The sequence below is a fragment of the Vitis riparia genome, chromosome 6, assembly GCF_004353265.1.
Source record: "Vitis riparia cultivar Riparia Gloire de Montpellier isolate 1030 chromosome 6, EGFV_Vit.rip_1.0, whole genome shotgun sequence".
Classification (NCBI taxonomy): domain Eukaryota; kingdom Viridiplantae; phylum Streptophyta; class Magnoliopsida; order Vitales; family Vitaceae; genus Vitis; species Vitis riparia.
The window spans coordinates 21,579,094-21,599,893 of NC_048436.1; the positions used below are offsets into that span (position 1 = coordinate 21,579,094).

The 20,800-nt window shown below is 36.4% G+C and overlaps 1 protein-coding gene across 1 annotated transcript; it reads right to left on the reverse strand.

The window, feature by feature from the left end:
- Window positions 1-1,069: 1,069 nt before the first annotated feature.
- Window positions 1,070-18,013, reverse strand: LOC117916206 (callose synthase 9-like). Its single transcript, XM_034832122.1, has 15 exons — window positions 17,878-18,013; window positions 17,701-17,784; window positions 17,497-17,609; window positions 16,684-16,736; window positions 16,440-16,616; window positions 9,161-9,208; window positions 7,396-7,554; window positions 5,041-5,154; window positions 4,870-4,958; window positions 4,568-4,723; window positions 4,389-4,491; window positions 2,570-2,689; window positions 2,261-2,311; window positions 1,974-2,156; window positions 1,070-1,502 (listed from the first exon to the last, which is right to left on the reverse strand). The coding sequence occupies exons 1-15, from the start codon at window positions 17,964-17,966 to the stop codon at window positions 1,266-1,268; spliced, it is 1,776 nt and encodes a 591-aa protein (XP_034688013.1). The 5' UTR covers window positions 17,967-18,013; the 3' UTR covers window positions 1,070-1,265.
- Window positions 18,014-20,800: the final 2,787 nt, after the last annotated feature.

Below are 20,800 nucleotides of genomic sequence, written 5' to 3' on the forward strand. Positions count from 1 at the left end.
AAATGTCACCAAATAAATTTTCCCATTTTTTTTTGTCAACATTAATAATTTATCAGATAAAAATTTCCCCTTTTTTGTCAATATTAATAATTTTCTTTTATTAGGGAAAATCATTCATCCTTGCTTGATTATGCTGACAACAAATGATACCTTTATATTTACAAAATTTGGACAAGTTGGATTGAACCAACCCAATTATGTTTTAAAAGGATAATTTTATTAATCTCTAACTCATTAAATCTCTAACTCATTAATTTACCTTTTTTTAGAAAGATTTATAAATTTATTATTAAAATTTTAAATTACTTTTTGCATAAAATATATGAAAAAGGAATTTTAAAAATACTATTGATAGATTTGAATACAAACTTAGAAAAATGAGATAAGATCGAGAATCCAAACATTGAAAATTAAGATAAAATTGAATTTGAATCAAATACTTTAGACAAGTTACAATCCTAATGATAATTAAAAATTTGATTAATAGTGATTCTAAAAAGCATTTTTAATATTTCAAACACTTAAAAATTTATTAAAAAGACTGAAACTTATTTTGTATGAAAAAAATAATTTTATTATTTCTAAAAATACACTTACAAGGAAGAAAGCAAATGTTTATTTAGCTTGGAAGATAAATCACATAATTTTATGAACATACTTTTAAAAATCATATTTGATAAGATTAAATTACCAAGTACGGGTTTAAAAAATTTCTGAACAATTTTCTAAAAGCGAGCTTATTAACATGTTTAAATTACATTTTTGAATATAAAAAAAATTAACCATCATAAAAAAATTACTTTTTTTTTTAATATAAACAACAATCACCAATTTTAAAAACCATTATTAGATTGATGAATATTTTAAAAAGCAACTTAGATGTGAGTTTTTTTTTTTTTTTTTTTTCAAAAAGGGATTATTTTTTCACCAGACTCGTCATTCTCTCTCGCTCTCCCTATATATATATATATATATATATATATATATATATATATAATGATATCTCTAAACCTTTGTGAAACACCATAAGAAACAAAATCAATCCCTGAGGCATTGTACGAAGACAACATAGTGTTCCAAGAGATTAAACTAATCAAAGAAATAAATTGCCAATCACATGGAAATATATACGTAGTACAATACAGAGTGTTTTCTACATCAAACGAAGTATCACCACCACAAAACTGCCCTAAAGTTTCAATAGAACTCAATAGAGAAGCAAGCTCTCATATACAATAACAAAAAAGACATACCCGAAAAGATGGTCATATTCCAGTGTTGGGATTGTTTCCGGCGAGGATAAGAGAGATTTCCAGGCCTCTGCTGAATGCTTGGTTGAACATGAGCCGGGTTTGGAATGTTGATACGAATGGGAACCATGAGCAGAAGGCTATGGGAATGAAGATGAGCATTCCCATTCCTGCATCGTATAAACGGGCCATTGAGCGGATGGATTTCCAGAATCCCAGCTTCTTCACTAAAGGCTTCCAAGCCACAGCAATCTGGAAATCAATCGAAGAATTTATTGTGAGAATAATGGGAATAGAAGTGTTAGGGAGTGTGTTCAATATGTGGGAATAAAAATGGGAATCGAGGTGAATCACAATATCATGTGAAACAAAAGAAATCAAAATTCTAACAAGAATGAGATTTTTGTTCCCATGAGAATAATTTTTTCCTGTTTTAATGGTGATTCAAACATAACAATGAATTTTTTTTGGATAGGATTCCCATTCCCATTCCCATTCCCATTCTCCATTCCAATGTTCCAAACATACTCTCATAGGAGAAATAAAGATTAATACATCCTCAGGAAGCAAAGAGGTAGCAATGATTTGATTCAAGTTGAAAACAAAACTCAGGTTGAGAAGGTAAGATATAGGTGTTGAGTCACTAATGTGAAACATGGTCATCAGCAGTAAGTGAAAAGGGGAAGAGAAGAAGAACAAACATGATGAACCCAGTAAACTTACCGAAATAATCCCCCACCCAGTAGGTATAAAAGCTAAGATGCAAGCAAATATGTCTGTAATTGATAGAGGTGTCATTGCAATTGCTATGACTATGCCAGCCAAGGCCAGCAGTAATGAAATGCCTTGGATGAAGCGCAACAGCAGCTGGAAGTTCACTGAGATCTTCTGGCTGAAGGTGAACACCTGCAAAACCAAAGACACAAGGAGGGTTCATGTTACAGATGAAATGGCACATGATATAAAGATTGGGAATTTGATATTTAGGGTTTTGAATTTATGTTGCAGACCTTGAAGAGAATTATTAGCACAGCCAACACGATCCATGATAGGCCGTATACCTATAAAAATAACCAAAAAAGGTCACAAAAGATGTCTATTTTCATATTCTGCTGCTTGATATCTGTGGGGACCCAAATTGGAATACATAAAGCATGTAACAGCAGAATTCTTTATCACTCTATCCCCACTTCAAAAAATGGGAAGGAAAATTATTTAATACAAGAGAATGACACTCAGAGGTGAGGGATCACATTTTGAATCAGAATATAGCTGGAAGGAAAGACACAGTAATCATTCAGTTTAATGAGAGCTGTTACCGTTAAAGATCTATTCTGTCCTTGTACATCTAGCTTGTAGATGATGCCATACTGGAAGATAAAGAATCTTAGGCTCAGAATGGTCTCAGCTAATCTTCCACCAAAGGTCCGAATATGTGCCTGTAGACACATTGTCAATAACAAGAAGAAAAGAACAAAAATTATGAAGAAAAGTCCATATCAGCTCAATTGTCAAGGGACACTTGCAAAAGGTAAGCAATGAAACTATTAATTCAATCCATTACAAGAAGGTCATCAAGGAAAGTAATAATTAAAAACTCAACAAGAAGCCATTCTTGAAGTTTGAAACCAGTGACCCACAAAAGAGAAGGAAAAAAAGAAAAAAGAAAGAACTTCTGCTGTCTCTCATACAACACAAATGAGAAGGGAAAAAAGGAAGAAAAAACTTCTCTCATACAAACAAAAGAGAAAGGTAAAGTCTATGTATGTATTTATGTTAAAAAAAAAAAAAAACACTTTTGTTGTCTCTCATACCACAAAAAAGAGAACGGTATGTATGTATGTTAGGAAAAAAAGTAAAAGGACTTCTATTGTCTCTCATACAACACAAAAGAGAAGGGTCAAGCTGTTTGGCTACCAGTAAAAACCCAGATAGCTTATGATGGTAGAGTTAACTATTTTTGTGGAAAAGAAGTAATTATAAATGGGATGCAGGAGTATCAATACCAAAGCCTACATACTATTAGAATTCAACACAAAATGTGGGTCCAAATATGTGCTGATAGTGTGGAAAATTTAGAATTGGGATGGTAAGACTGGTTGACCACAGCCTGAAACAAACATAGTATAGGCCAAGCCCATAATGATCCAAGATTGCACTCCAAAATGAAGTGCTGTCAAAGCTAAACTATCTAGTAAAAGTTCATGCACATCAAGATCAAACCCTTTTGGTAGTAATAGCATCGAACATAATGTACTAGCTTTTTGGAGCTCTTTCTTGAACTTTGGTTCCCTTAAATAATAGACTTAGATTTGCACTTATTCATTCCCTTTGGCTTAAAGCATAACTCATCCTTGTCTGGTGATTTTCAACAAAAAGCCAGCTTACTGAACCTAATATTTTTTGTTTCATTCAAAGCAAATTTCTAGTTTTAACGTCCTCATTATTTTCTTTTCCATTTTTAAAGCCTATCCCATCAAACATGTGCATTCCCACTAGTTATGTTTGTCTAACAGGGTATATACCTGCCCTCACAGCTTTGAGGCTTAGGATCGATACCTTGTTTTCTTTTTTTGCTGTATATGTTTTGGTCTTTTAGAAGGATTCTCATCCTTCATTGCTGGTTCTTTACGTTTTAACAAAGTTCTGTTTCTTAGGAAAAGCAAGAGGTTGTATAACAGGAATGAAAACTTACAAATTAACCTAAATCACAAATTGACGGCCATACATGAACATTTGTGGAATCAACAAATTTTTTTTTTTTTTTTATCAGAAACAAGAGACATATATATATTAATGAAAACATGAGAAGGATGAAGGAGTCCTTCCCGCTATTACAAAAAAAAACCTGATCAAAATATGATTGACCTCCTCTACTATGCAAGGAATCTATACAAAAAATTATTATAGGAGCAGAAACGTTCATGTATAGAATCTATACATGAACGTTTGTGGAATCAACAAAAATTATTTTTTTTATCAGAAACAAGAGACGTATATATATATATATATTAATGAAAACATGAGAAGGATGAGGAGTCCTTCCCACTATTACAAAAAAAACCTGATCAAAATATGATTGACCTCCTCTACTATGCAAGGAATCTATACAAAAAATTATTATAGGAGCAGATGTACCAGTTCTTCATCCCACCAAGCCTCCCAGCTTTCTCCTCCCTTAACTCCAATTCCACCTCTGTAAAAAAGCCAGTTTGTCCAATCCCGAAAGTCCTCCACAGTCCTAAAAGGGGCAAAACAAATGGTTAATAAAACATGACCAAATCCATGAGAGAGAAAATTAGAAAAATGATACTTACTTCTGCCACTCAAAACCAGATGGATTGAACAAATAGGGAGCAAAAAGCCAAGAAAGAGCCATGAACCAACTGCTAATGCTAAGAAGAATGTACGATAGTGCGCCTTCGTTATACCCATATGCAAGGTATACTATCAACAAAAGCACAACCTCTAATCTGAAGATAACCAAAGTAATAAATATAAATAATGTCCCTGGTTTAAGCAAATCTGAAGATGATAAACCAATAAATGCAAGTAACATCCGCACCACAGACAAATAGATAGGTGGTTAGAGAGAGAGAGAGAGAGAGAGAGAGAGTACCCTTTAACAAAATGACTACGGGAGTAAAGCCGATAATTCTCAGAAAATTTAATATGGCGGACGACAAATCCCCTACCAGTTGCTTGATACTGTCGAGAAATTAACAACAGTTGATCATTTTCCATACCAAAAATATAATTGATCAAGGAAAAAGGAAGCAGGAGAACAAACCCTTGCACCCCCATGAAGAATGGTCCGACCAAAATAATGTGTTCTTGTGCCCAGAGAAAAAGTGAAGAAGACAGAACAAAGCTGAAACTGCATAGTGACAAAACTGACAACAGCCTGCACCAGCAATCAGAAGGAATCTTAAAGAGTTATTCTCAAAAGTTGCTCTATATAATATGAAGACATATGGAGTCATATAAAAACAAAACAACATGCTACATGAGCAATATCCTAGGTGTGACGTCGAACATTTCAAAAAAACAAAGACAACCAGAAAAAAAGGGGACTGACAGCATATTCTAAAATGTAAACAACAAGCAAGCATTCTCTGTGCTCCACACATGGCACAACAACAAAAAAACCACCATCAGTGGAGGTCCTAACTAAATCACCATGTCCAGTCATATTAGTTTAAAAATTGTGAAAAGAGAGAAAAGGGAGAATCCCTAATTTTTGTTATTAAAAACAATATTAATAATACACATTGGACTTGGGTATATATATACATGCTAGTGGGACCCACAATACAATAAGGAAAAAAAAGAAAAAGTAAATAATTGAAATAACTGTACAATATCTAACAGAAATGATAGTAATGATTGTGTTCAGCTCAGAACTCAAGCAAAGAGCCACACCTTCATCAGAACTCAAGAACTCCACACTATACCCATGGGAAAAGCTTGTTCCTCTCCGGCACTACAGAAGAATAGAAGATTTTGACTGTGAAATTTCCACTCTTTAAATCCAACCAAGCGATCCTGTCCTCCTCACCTTTGACCACTGTTCTATGTTGCAATCTTGAGAAAAATGCCTCAACACTTCCATGAATTGTCTTAGGAAGCATGGATGCCAAAAACCACCCTCACCTGACTGTTCCCAAATATCTTAGAGCATTCATTGAAGAAGTTATGGCATACAATGAGGCAAAGGCAATGCTAAGGGAAACTCACCACACCACACCACCCATCCTTCAAAAACTTCACCCTCCTTCCATCTCCTAACGAAAAGCTGTTATGTATTTTTCAGATGTGGCACTCTCTCTTGAATGCCTTCCACACCCCATCCCAAATCTCTCCCTTGTTTTGCAAGAACACCGCCCCTCTACCCCAAACTTCCGGTTAATAACCCTTTTATTTAAAGACTCAGTTTTTAAGCAAATCTCTAACTCCACTTGCCAAGCCGCACCTTGTTGAGGATTGAGAGATCTCTAATGCCCTTTTCTTTCCAAGCAACAAATTCAGCAAGTTATCTAGGAATTTAATTGATTCAAGTTGAAGATGCTTAAAGCATAGGAGGAAGCTTAACAAGAATGCGGTTGAAGTTATGAAAAGAGCCATTTGATGATACAACAGAAAATTAATTCCATAAGAGATGAATGGAGAAAAGAAAAATATTTTTGTGTCAACATGTAGCTGGGATTTATGACTTTTGTTGAGTCATATTGTTACCAGGGTGTCAGCAAACACCACTACTAAAAAGACCAATCTTAAAACCATGCACAAATTTAGTCATCAACATTAACTGCTTGAATAAGTAGAGCTACAGTCCTAATCTAAATGCATCGATGACATGCAATCATTTCTTTTAATAAGAACCAAGGAGACAATTGAGGGGGACAAAACTGGCACAAGAAACATATCTAACAGCTAAATTCATCTCAGCTGGATCTTCTAGTTTTCAGCATCCCAGAAGTAAAATAAAGGGAGACTATGAGGGGAAGAGAAGAAGAAGGAATATAAAAAGAGAGTTATTAGGTTCTCTCTGGCTTTTGTTATTTATTCTAGTTTTAGTAAAAGTAAAAAAAATACCCTAAAGCATAAACACTTAAAAAAATGATCATATGAACTTTCCAGCACTCCCCTCCTTTATTCCTTCCCAATGCTCACCCACCATGCGCACAACCATACCTCCCACCCCTCCCCACATGGCAACAGAAACATAAATAAATAAAACTATCATTCTCAGTTGAACATGAGGCCAAGTCAATCTCAATGTCTGTGATACATAGTAGCAACATGAACGTCCATGCCCACAAAGAAAATATTTAAATTTATGAATTATGATATAAAACAATGACCAGATCACCAAACAGTAGAAATTATATATCTGTGAACATGATGCACTAACATAAAATATATTCTACATTTATTGCAAAAACTATAATGCATCACATGTTGACATTAAATGGAAAGACATACAGAAAATAAAGCATATTTCTTCAAATTATGCCGCATTTTCTGCCTATCAAAAACTAAAATAAAATAAAATAAAATTATGCCACATTTTCAAGCACTACATTTTATGGGCAAAATACAAAAACAAAAGAGAACGCAATATACATGTAGACTAAACACATACCCTTAGAAAACCCTGCTCCAGGATGAAACCCAAAACCATTGGCACAGCAGTAAACATACCAATCTGAAAAAGAAACTGTGTATTGAGAGCCGTGGTCAGAGCAGTGTTGTTCAATATCTGTGCTCTTATTTGAAGTTGTTCTCCTATTCCAGATAGTGCCTGAAATAAGAAAATGTCTCAGTTCCACACAAACATAAAATTAGGTAGAATTTCAGGTTGATTTTTAAGTCAAGTTAGTTTATTTTTTGTTATTAAAAAAGGTAAACATTTCAAGCCAATATGGGATTAGGGTTTGAGGGTGAAATTTTAGGTATAAATTTATGCAATTTACAATATATTTTTTATATCAGAGAAATTTAGGATATATTTTGGTCAAATAAATCACAGATTGGTCAGACAAGAGAAAAAACAAGAAAACAATTACTAAAAAATGAACCATGAATTTTATGAAAATTATTATTGCTATCATATCATGTCAGAGTCACATGCAGCACCTGGAATTGCCAAATCCCCATAATAGCCAACATTTCAGTGAAATTTTGTGAATTTTCCCCAATATCAAGCAAAGCAAAATGTTCGTTGATTTTTCAAAAATGCCAAAGTTTCAGCACTAAATTGCTGATTTTTCCAATTTTTGCATCCGTGGAATGACAGAATCCTTGGTTAGAATGGGATTCCAACCTAACATCTTTTGAGATATTACTTGCTAAAGCTTGATGTCTTACATGTGAAACAAGTCGGTTTAGACAATAGAAAATAATATTGTGAAATTTTGAATTATTCTTATTCACAAAATCAAGAGATATACTATACATATACTATATATATATATATATATATTGTCCCCTATTCTAGGAAAGGATAATTCCTGATATACACGGTAATTCAAATCTCCTAGTAACTAATTTACAGCTGCACATGAAGAGTTCTTGAAGGCTATCTATATGCACATCAATCATTCCACAACATTGGCTCATTGGAGTGAACCACCTTTCTTTTTCCTAAGAACTATTCACCATATAAAAAGATTCTATTTAATTGACTTTCTACCAAGGAAATTAAATCACACTTGGTCATTCTGTTAACCATCAATATGATGATCATTATTTTGCCACAATTTGCTTGAATTCACCTCCTTTCTAGGTTACCAGAAAAATGATCAGCAATCGTTTTTGTGAAGTCTAATTGAACCTATTGGATGAACATCAAAATGGAGTCAGAATAATTTTTTTAGTTCATTATCAATTACAACATACCATCTTGCTCAGGGGAAAGGCAAATCAAATTTGAAGACATGTGCACTTGTTGGAAAGGCTTATGACAAATTAACAATGCACTATGCAAACAGATAACACATTTGAGAGTCAATATAAAATCGGTGGTTAGAATATCTTTTGAGAATTACATTTAAAAAAAAAAAAGATTATGCTCTCCTTTATTCTTGGTACAGTAATCAACAAGAGTTTCAATCCTTAGTCTTTTGTATTTTCTTAGTTTTGAGTAAAGTCTAAAACATGCTCATGGCGTGATAGATTGAAAATTTAGAGCATGTATTCATGGAGAAGAGGTTCCTTGAAAGAACTACATCATTAGGAGGTTAACACTAGTTTGACACTTCAACTGAACTAAACATTTTTTGACTAAATAACAGTAAGTACATATACCTTTCTAAAGCAGGATTTATTTTAAGGGAATAAGATATGCTCATAATTGTAAGAGTACAAACTAAATGATGTCTGCAGTCAAAGAACAACAACCAACTTACCAAATATGCCTTCCCATAAAGGAAAGCGTATACCGTGAGCACTGTCAACTGCAAAATGATAAAACAGAAAACTTGCTTAATTGAAACAAGAAGCCATAAGCGTTACAACTTTATCAGACAAGTTTTTATTCATTTAGCATGTAGCTGACTTCCTTAGGTCCAGTTATATCCCTTTAAGTTAGAGTGAGGAGCACATACTTTCATGTTTATTATGTGCTCACTGTATGATCACTTTTACATGTATGGTCAACATGTCCGTGTTCTAGAGACTAAGAGAAAGCAAAGTGAACTATAATAGGCAAATAAGAAATCAAGTATTAGCAATATGTTTAGAAGATCTAAGTTATATTGTTTTCAGAGGAATTCTAAACCATGTGATCTGAAAAATCACAAGTAATTTTTTTTTTTCCAGCAAATAAAAATCATGAGTATAAAAAATCAGGAAGTTCCACATGCTGTAATTCTGAAAATCTTCTGTTTCTTTATACTCTCTTCAAAATAAAATTTGGGGAATTACAAAACCCCAAAGTATTATATAAGATTAGGAAGATTGCATGCATCTTGGAGGGAATCAAAAATTCTGAGAATGCAGGATTCCAAATCCCTTGGGATTTCCGCATACAAGATATAAAGAACACTTTAGATATGGTGAAATCAGCACTCATAAAATCCTGTCCTAAGAGCTTATGAGAAACTCTAACTCAACAAAAATAACATCCTCAAGTCCCTTGTTACTTAGGAGTGTTCAGTAAAAGACAAGTTAAATTTTAAATAGCATTACATAAACTGCAGCCAACAGAATTCACAATTTTTTTTTGATCAGAAACGAAGAGAAATATATTAATAGAAGGAAAGATACAAGAGAAAGAAAGAAAAAAGAAACAAAAGAAACCACAAGAAGGATGAGAGGTCCTTCCTACACAATCTGAACAACATAAAAACCCCCAACATTAGCTAAAAACAAAGAGAAACCCCCAAACTCAAACTTTTGAAGAGCAAACCTCACTCCAGTTGAGTTGTAACACATTTAAAGGAACTCCTCTAAAAGCAGCAGAACAAGAAGCCCAAAGAGAGGAATAGAACAAAATCAAATCCCATAACGTCTCTTCCGATCTCCCCTTATCCTCAAAAATCCTATTGTTTCGCTCTTGCCACACTATCCAAACCAAAGTGAGGCAAGCAACTTGCCAAAGAGTCTTGCCTCTTAAGGAGTTCCCCAAGCCTTTAAAAGCAATAACCAACATGTCCACAAACCTCCTTGGAGGGACCCAAACCAGCCCAACTAGCTTGAACAGCTTGTTCCAGAGCCCAATGGTAACAGGACAATGAAGAAAAAGGTGATCAATCGACTCCCCATTTCCCTTGCAAAGAATGCACCATTGAGGACAAAGGGACTTGTAAGGTCTTCTCAACTGCAACTTGTCATTGGTGTTCACCTTCCCATGAGCTACTAACCAAGCGAGGGCCTTAACCTTTGAAGGGGCTTTTGAACTCCACAAAAACTTGGCCGGAAGGAACAAAATAGGATTAGAAACTTTTGACAAGGCCAAGAAAAAAGATTTCACTGAAAACAGGCCTGATGAAGACAAAGACCACACTCTATAATCAGCCAAAGAAGGAGAGAAACGCACTGAACTGAGGGAGGACATTAATCTCTGAAGGAGATCAATTTCAGAGTCGGTAAGATTTCGGCGAAAATTTAAATTCCAAGCCAATGGAAAGGAATTGCCAAGGACATTTGAAATAGTGAGGTTTTTCACAGAAATAACTCTATAAAGATCAGCAAATTGCGAGCACAAAGATGGTTACCCCACCAAAGATCTTCCCAAAAGCGAATTCTCTCCCCATTGCCCATCACTAGACGAACAAAAGGGGAAAATTCCTGGAAAACTTGAGCAATAGCCTTCCAAGGACATCTGTGTGACCATCTAACCACCATGTTGCGTCCCATCCATTAGGATGTGTCCCATATATACTCACTATAACCTTATGCCAAAGACCACTCCTTTCTCTAGGGAACCTCCAAAGCCATTTCCCTAAGAGAGCAATATTCTCAGAGAAATCTTCCCAAAGCCCAAACCTCCCAACTCCTTTGGTCTGCTAACAACCTCCCATCTGACAAGATGATCTTTCTTCCCTTCCCCTGCCCCAGACCACAGGAAATTCCTTTGCATCTTCTCAATCTTTGAAGCAATTGAAGCTGGGATTTTAAATAGGGAGAGGAAGTAACTAGGGATGTGAGACAAACACGACTGAATTAAAGTAATCCTCCCTCCCAAAGACAAATAGGCCTTTTTCCAACCATCCAACCTTCTCGAAATTCTCTCAACCACTGGGTCCCAAAGCCTATTGTCTTTGGGTTCCCTCCCAAAGGAAGACCTAAATAAGATAAAGGCCACTCAGACACTTTGCAATCAAAAACCGAAGCCAGACAAGACAATAGCTCCTGCCTAGTGTTAATACCAACCATGGTGCTTTTCTCTAAGTTGATTTTTAAACCAGAAACTTGCCCGAAAACCAAAAGGATAATCTTGAGGTTTTGAAGATGTTCCAAAGAGGCTTTAGAGAAAAAGATAGTGTCATCTGCAAACTGTAACAAAGACACTCTTGTCCTATCCCTCCCCACAGAAAAACCCTCAGTAATCCCAGTTTCCTCTGCTCTGAACAACAATCTACTTAGAACATCTGCCACTAAAGTAAAAAGGAAAGGAGAGAGAGGTCTCCTTGTCTCAAACCTCTAGAAGCCTTAACCCAACCCTTTGCATTCCCATTAACTAGGATTGCAAAACTAGAAGAAGACAAACAGCCCCTTATCCAAGATCTCCATTTCTGGCTGAACCCCTTTCTTTGAAGCACATGATCTAAGAAGCCCCAATCCACATGATCATAGGCCTTCTCAAAATCGATTTTGAAAACAATTCCTTCCTCCCCTGACCTTCTTTTCTCATCCACCACTTCATTGGCTATCAACACAGCATCTAGAATGTGTCTCCCTTCAACAAAGGCTCCTTGAGAACCAGATATTGTCTCATGAAGAACTTTGCGTAAACGCCCTGATAAAGACCTTAGCAATTATCTTATACAAACTTGTAACCAAGCTAATTGGTCTATAATCTGAGATTTTAAAAGTTTGACTTCTCTTAGGCACCAAAGCAATGAAGGTCGCATTTGTACTTTGGTTTATTACCCCATTGGTGTGGAACTCAATAAACACCCTCATAAGATCCTCTTTTATCACATCCCAACACTCTTGATAAACTGCAATAGTAAAACCATCAGGACCAGGGGCCTTTTCCTTATTAATTGGAAAACTGCCATGCGAACCTCCTCTTCAGTAAAAGGCCTATCCAGCCAAACTCCACTTTCTCTAGAAATAGGGACCCAGTCTATTCCTTCAATCCTCCAAGACTCACCTACCGGTTTGGAATAAAGATTCCCAAAGAAATTAACAATCTCCTCAGAAATAACCTCAATGCTGTTCAAAGTCTCCCCCCTCTCAGAAATCAGAGACTTAATGAACTTCCTACTTCTCCTTCCTGTGGCCACTCTATGAAAGAATTTAGAGTTACAATCCCCTTCTTTAATCCACTTAACCCTAGATTTTTGTCTCCATTGAACCTCTTCCTTTAATAACACATCCTCTAACTCCCTTCTTCTTAAGGTCCTTTCTAACGCCAGATCAAGATTCAAATTCCCTTCTTGTTCAATTAGATCAATTCTACCTAAGTCCGTCAGAATGAGCTTCTTTCTCTCTTTTAAATCACCAAAGGCCATTATATTCCACTCTTTCAACTTTGACTTAACAAACTTTAATTTCCTCATAAACTTGTGACCTTCCCACCCTTCACCCGTACATTCTTGCCACCAAACTCTAAACTTCTCCTTAAACTCTGGATGGAGCAACCACATATTCTCAAACCTAAAAGGAGTCGGACCCCACTTCAAAGGATTTGTTCCAAACAAATAGGGCTATGGTCAGAGGTCCATCTAGGAAGCGCCTCTTGAAAACTTTGAGAGAAAAAGGTATCCCACTCAGAAGAAAACAAGAACCTATCCAATCTCTTACAAATAGGATCAACTTGCATATTTGACCATGTAAAAGCCGCATTCCTTAGAGGGGGGTCAAGCAAGCCACACTCCCTTATAAAACTCATCAAAACACCTCATGTTGAAAGTTAATCTGGTCCCACCCAATTTCTCAGATATCCTCCTAATAACATTAAAATCCCCTCCTACACACCACCTTGGGGATGTTAGACCATATAGGTCTTGAAGCTCCAACCAAAAGTCCTTCCTCCACAACGGATTAATCGGGCCATACACTGAAGTTAACCAAAAAGATCCTTCCTCACCAGAGTTAAACTTCACAGTTACAGAAAAGGATCCTAACACCTTCTCTGTACACTCAAACTTACTAGAATCCCACAATATCACAATTCCCCCTGAGGCCCCACAGGCTGGAAGAGCAGCCCACTCCAAACTCTTGCCTTTCCAAACACTGCTCATAAACCTCCTGTCCCAAGTTTCCCTCTTTGTTTCCTGAAGCATCACAATATCTGGATTGTGAGTACTTAAAAACCTTCTAACAGTCCTCCTTTTCTTCTTGGAACCTAAACCTCTCGTATTCCAGCTTAAAATCTTCATATAAACCAAAAAAAACCCAGTACAACCAGCATCCAAACCTAATCCTCTCCTCGGTTTCCAGAAGCATTTCTCCTTTTCCTTCTGGAATAAACCTTGTCCGCAAGAGAATTACTCTGGTTTTCTTCTCCCGCATCTTTTCCATTTTCTCTGACTATTCTGATCCTCAACTCTCCAAAACCGACTGAACCTTGACCATATTTCCAGGCGTGAGTCCCTCAACCTGAAAACCTTCCGAAGGGAGGATGGGAGGTTCTGGGTTTGGGGACGGAGCCTTCCCTGAGGCACAAAGCTTCTCTCGGCTACTTAGAGCATCCTTAGATAAAGGACAGTCTTCAGAATTTTGGTTAGAGGTTTCTAGAGGAAACTCCACTCCTTCAGAACGGGACACGCCAACATGACGACTGGGATCAACAACAGCAAATTTCGGAAAGGGACTACGCTGAGAGACAGGGCTTGATTCCAAAGGAATCGGAGAAAAAGCCTGACATCGAGAAGGAAGAACCGAAGAAACAAGGGATTCGGAGAGAATATTTGGATTAAAAGCCCATCCAAAGGAAGACCCTTCTCAGAGAAAGCTAAGGAAGGAGGACAAACCTTTTTTACCCAGTTGCAAGGCGAGATCCCTTCGTCTCCCTCTGTCCCCCGGTGAAGTGTCGGGATTTTTCTGAAACAGGAGAAAGGGCGCCCTTCTTGAATACTGATCTACCCCACATAAAGCCTCGATTTGCTTTCGGTGCGTCATCCCCATCTAGGTTGCTCTTTGGGTCAAAAGACGACACCTTTAGGCTCGGCGGCCAACTCCTCGCCTTGCGTCTTCCGATAACTGATTTACCTTCTAGCTTTGCTGACTCTTGAGAATGTGTTATCGGCAACACCTCCTTTGCAGAGGTTCCTGATCGCTGAAGCTTTGAAGACGAAGGCGTTGCTGGGCCATCGTTAGAAGACCCTGCTTCAGTTTCGTGGACTGGACCCGCCCCCGCAAAAGGCCCAATTTTCTTCTCCTCAAAATGGGCCCTAGCAAAACGGCCTTTAAAAATGGCTTCTGGATTTGTTGGCCCGTCAACACTTCCCGCCGTTGGCCCAAACAGTTCTTCCCCCTTCCTTTCACCACTTTAGCAGCTGAATTTGAAGCTGAAGACTGAGCACGAAAGCGCTGACGAGGCCTCCAGAACTCATTATCCCTAGCAGTAGCTCGTAGCCCTTCAACTTTCTTTGGCCTCTGGTAGACGCAACCTTCCGCTGACGTAACTTCGTCCTTGCTGCGATTTGACTCTGGCCTGAGAAGAGCGTCTTCTTCAGTTTCTCCGATGACGGAAACTGCAACCGTAAATGACCAAGCTCCATCTTCCACCTCTAGCAACGCTGGTAGCACAACATTTGGATTCATCTCCACCCACATCTTTGCCTTCGACAAGTCTACGAGCTTCAAAGTTTCCTTTGCCACCTTCGTTACCCTCCCCCATTTCTGCAGAATGAACCTCAACTGAGTCTCATCCCATAAATGGAACGGAAGGCCTCTCAGTTCTAACCAACCCCTTCTAAACTTTCCACCCACAACCGAGTTTTCTTTTGGCGACCATCTCCTCAACGCAACAACCCCTCCTCTCGCTGTTAAACTCCCTTGGTCTTGAAACCACATAGCTCTCCTTGCAGAATCCACAAAAAAGCATCCCTTGTATTCAGAAATGGGAGTTACCGACACCATCCCTCTCGTGCCCATCATCCTCGCAATACCTTTCCCTACATCAAACCAATCAAGTATTTTTCCTTTACTCTCACAAATTACAGCTCTTGCCCATTTTCCAACTGGCACCGAAGCTCGGTTTCTATGTCCTTCCTCTGCAACCACATCTGCGTAGGACCGCCCTTCTCTGTACATTCCTTTGCTCACCTGAGTCTCATTATCTTTCTCCTTCGAGACTCTTACAGCCTGATCAGACAAATCTTGGACTCTAGAAATCGCCTTCCTAAGGGTTTCCCACCCATTGCCTTTAACACCCTCAGGAACAATTAGCACTAGAGGTTTTCTTTTTGCAACAATTTCTGTGATTTTCATAAATCTCCCTCTACCATTGATGCAAATCTCCATCAAATGCGTCCTTGTTTTGCCCCTCATCTTCCGAGTAAAACCCCTGGAAGCCTCCAAATCCACAGCTTTCTTCAAATGTTCCACCAACCAATCCATCTCCTCCTCACCAAAGCCTAATGAAACAGCATAACCTCGGCTTCTCTCTGTTATTGAAATCCACATTCCCCCATTGCTGCCTTCAAACTTAACCTGAAAAGCCTTTCTTTCCACGTCAAATCTTTCCATTACCAGGCCTCTCTTATATCCTTCAAAGATTCTTCAAACCTTAGGACTTTCTTTCATCATGAGAATGGACTGATATGTATGCCATATATTCCTACTATTGAGCAAGTGGCTGATGGATGCAAGTGTAGCAGCCATGTTCCCATTACAGGGACTTTGTCAAAAGTAACTTCATCGGATAAATATGGGAAGAAAATCACCCCAACAGAATTCACAATTACCAGTAATGAATCCTAAACAGTCCACATATTTTCATTTCTTTTAGTTTCTTGAGCCCAAAGGACCTGAGCAATTTAAAGTTAATGAAATGCAGAAATTCCATACCATAGTACAGAAATAGAATCCAACAGTCGTAAAGTAGAATGACATCATTCGGAAGAAATCAAAGAGCTGCCCAAGTCTGTAAATGTCTCGACTGAGAACTTGTTCACCATTACCACCAGCAACTTTCCCTTCAAATAGAGCAATCTGATTGAGTCCAACATCTCGTCCTTTTCCAACCTGTAAACTTAGATTAGAGATTTTTTTTTCCCTGTAATTATATCAAATAGACAAATAGTGGTCTTACCTGAATATATTCATGATGAGTAACATTCCCTTGGCGCAATGTTGAATTGAATCCTGCATTTCAACTCCAAAATTAAATACCTCGGGAAGAAATTTAAATTACTGTCCAAGCATAAGCATACACACGCACACACATATAAACAAGGACATTATTAAGAGGGGAAAAAAAAAAACTCTAACAAGACTGTTCTTGTTATAGGATTAGACAAAAGTGAGAACCTTACTAAAGAAACAAAAATGCAAACTTCTAACAAAAAATAAAATAAAATAAAATAAAAATAAAATAGTAAAGGAAATATAAAAAAAAAAGAAAAAAAAACAAAGGAAAGAGAACTTCCTGCAGTGGGAAGTCTTTAGCTTTCTCTCCCTAGCAAATAGTGACTGAAAGTCAGGGAGGAATGAAATCCTTGAGAAAATCAACAGTAGAAGAGTAATTATTTCTGCTTGGGAATTTCAAGCCTCTCTCTGTTGACCGTGTCTGCTTCCTGATTAGTAGATCTAGACATCCACAAGAAAGAACAACCCAATTCCCTATCAATGTCCAGAATGAACCACATCTAGTGGTCATATTCCCAACATTTTTTATGACCATTGACTCTAGCTGCCTTAGATAAAATTGTCAGCAAATCCCTCTCCATTAATAAATTATGATACTCAACTTCCTTTATTATCCTTGATCTCTCTTTAATGTTTTTCCTTCAAATTAATATTTAGTGTGTCACCAGCATGAGAACAAAATATGCAGGAAATAAACCTGACAAATAACAACAAAATATTCAATTATAATGGCATTTTATTAGGAAAACAATCATACCAGCATATATATCTTCACTAATGTTGATAACTCGGGAGGCCTTGCTGATACCACCTCGTGTTATATGGAAAACTCTATCAAAAACATCTGGATGGCCATAATGCATACGAACCCTGGCCATTATTAAAGATTTCAGCTCCAGTTATCCCAAATTTAAAATGATATGACATCAAATAAATTGCTTGCTTAATTAAATGAACTTACTTTAAAGGATTTGCCAGAACACGCTGGCCTAGAGTAACAAAGCTAGTTTCTTGATTGGACATAAATGAGGCTAAAGAAGAGACACTGCAGAATCATGTATAACTTATCAGGTAAAATGAAATAATTATCAGTCAGAAAACAAGCATTCAAGTGCTAAGTTACTATGTGGAAAAGTACCTTCCGGTGAAGACATGTTCCCGAACACCAAGAATGGTAGGAGGACGAATACCATGGTCTGTATGGAACTCTTCAAGAAGATTTCTCATCTTCAGGGCTTCCTCAAAATAATTATCCTAAATTAAAAAGAAAAGGGGCAAAAGATTATTTTAGAGTACAACTGACAAAGAGCTGCAAAGAACATTTTGCTTCCCCTGGTACAAGAATACAAAAAGCATGAAGAGCCTCATAATAGGCAAGACAAATTATTGAGGAATAAGGAGAAGCTATTCTTAACTTGTCAAGATAAAAATAACTTAAACTAAACCACATTTTTTTTTTTATCAGAAACAGAATATGATGTAGGACAACCCTAGGATGGTTGCCTACACTCAAGGGTAGGTGGGCTAGGGTTTTATTTTTAGGGTGTAAGGAGAGGAACAAGGAATAAACTTTATGGTAGAGAAAATTATAGGATAAAAAATAGAGAGAAAGAAGAAAATCAATGGAGTCTCACCATTGAGGGTTGCAACCTTGCAATGAAAGAAAATATAATATTATTTATCAAAATTCATTCCTTTGATTTACATTGATTAGCCTATTTATAGGCTTCTCTAAGAAATCCAAAGTCTACTAGGACTCTAATAACCAATTCTACTAGGACTCTAATAACCTATCATGACTCAAATTCTAATTATATTATAACTCAACTAGCTAATCCTAATTAGACTCCAACAAATACCAATCCCTATTCAATTCTAATTAATATTAATCCCACTTAAAGTTTACTTAGGTCTTCCCTTTCTTCCTTGAATAAACTTTAAAAGGCTTTCCCCCATCAGAATATATATAAACTAAACCACATTGATGAATGAAAATCCAAAGCATATGAGAATACCAAGTATGACCCCTCAGTATCTCTACTTGAACTACTAGTTAGCTAGGAGATTCTGTTTCTGTGTTTAATTCCATAAACTGTTATTAGGCTTCCAACATTTTTAGATGGTCAAGTGATTTTCTAAGCAGTGTAAGGTTCAAGGTGTAAACAAGAGGCTGAATCACTAGATTTCCATGGATTAGTTGCACATAGAAGAAGGCCCAATAGCTTAATTGATTTTGTAGATTGGTTGGGATCTTGTTAAGGGAGGAAGTTGTCTTTATGTTCCTTCTCTATTTTCATAGCCTGTTGGTGCCCATTGTATATGTCCTGTGTACTTTAGTGCACAACTTATTTGCCACTATCTATACAATTTTTATTGTCATTTAAAAAGAGGGAAAGCAAAGAAAGAAAAAAAAAAAACAGAATTGTCATGACCCTTGCATAAACATTCTTCATCTATCTTAAGGAGTGATTCTCCCCCCTATAAGAAACAATTATTTCATTGAGAAGATTCAAAGAATAAGAAAAAGGTTACAATAAGGAGCATTACATCTCGAAATTTAGAAAAAGGAATTACAAACAAAGGTATCAGGACCATCACACGATTGTGTGACTTTTCATCCTAAATACTAACAAGTTTCAAAAGATCCAAATAAAATTTGGGAGATGTGAAGTCCCCAACAAAAGCTTATAGCAATGAAGCTCCTTTTCTTAGCCAATTGAGCCAGTGACTGATTGGTAGCAAGGAGGAAAATATCGGTAATCACGGATATATCGGTACTTCGATTTTACGGATATATCGGATATATCGGAGATATATCGGCGGATATTCTGGAAAAAAATATTGATAGACTCAAAATTGTTAAAAACTCATGAAAATATAAGGAAAACCTCATAATAATATAATTAAAAGTATAATAGACATTTTAAAGTTGTTTTATTGAAAAAATTGATATACATATGATATAATTTACGATATTAGATGTAATTATATTTTGTCGATCTATAAGAAATGTTAATTTTGTAATTGTTCTCATTATAAAGTTACATAAAATACTTCATTTTATTAAATATCAATAATTTGTATACATTACATTGCAATGTCCCTTTAGTACCAAAATGAGGATCGATGTAGTTCAATGGGATTGATAGATGAAGGAACCCCGTCTTGCTGTTGGAGACAATATTGGTTAAAAATTCTAACATGTCATGCATATATATATATACATTGATTATTAAATTACATCAAATATTATTCAATAATAATATTGTGATATTTGATTATAATATGTTTAATTTTAAAATATATTTAATATTAAAATTATGATATATTTAATTTAATTGTATTAAATGATAATAAATGTATAATTTTTTAATATTTAATTAATAATATATTAATGATATTAAAAACTTATTGCTAATTAATTAAATGAAAAAATTTTATTTACTTATAAAATAATTATAATTAATTCGTAATTTAAAGGATTGTTTTAATATTTTGTGTATATGAACACTTTTAATATATATATGTATGGTGCCACATTATAAACAAACTGCAACGTTGGCTGGATGGTCGCTGGGTGTCTTCCCCATCCTTTTGGTCGGCGGTTCAAGTCCTGTGAGAAGCAAAATGGAGGGATTTTGGGCATCAGCAGCTGGTTTGACTCGGTCAACGCTCCGCGTTGACCCGCGTTGACCGCCGATATTTCTGTGGCAAATGTCGTGTCGACATGTACCGATACACCGAAATATCGGCGATATTTCGGCGAAATATCCCGATATTTTATTCACTGATTGGTAGACCTCATCATCCAGTAAACGTAATAACCATCTGTTTTGAGAGATCTTATATCTCCCAAACCCATGTATCCCATCTCCATTATCTCCTTTTCTTGTAAGAAACCCATTAGATAAAGCCAGCCACATCCGTTCCCACTTCGAATTTACCATTCCCCTTAAATTCTGCCTCAATCCAGCCTTCCAGCAAGGTTAGTATTTTGGCCTCAATTGCCCATCCCGAGCCAACTGATTCAGAAAAAACATAATCAGCCTACTGCAATGATA

Bases quoted from the DNA above. Each gene is read 5' to 3' on its own strand.
- LOC117916206 (XM_034832122.1), bottom strand. From the start codon at position 17,966: ATGAGAAATCTTCTTGAAGAGTTCCATACAGACCATGGTATTCGTCCT. The intron at 9,209-16,439 runs GTATGGAATTTC...ATCATTTTGCAG, and splicing joins GATTCTATTTCTGTACTATG to TTGACAGTGCTCACGGTATA. The intron at 1,503-1,973 runs GTAAGTTTACTG...ATTGATTTCCAG, and splicing joins CTGGGTGGGGGATTATTTCG to ATTGCTGTGGCTTGGAAGCC.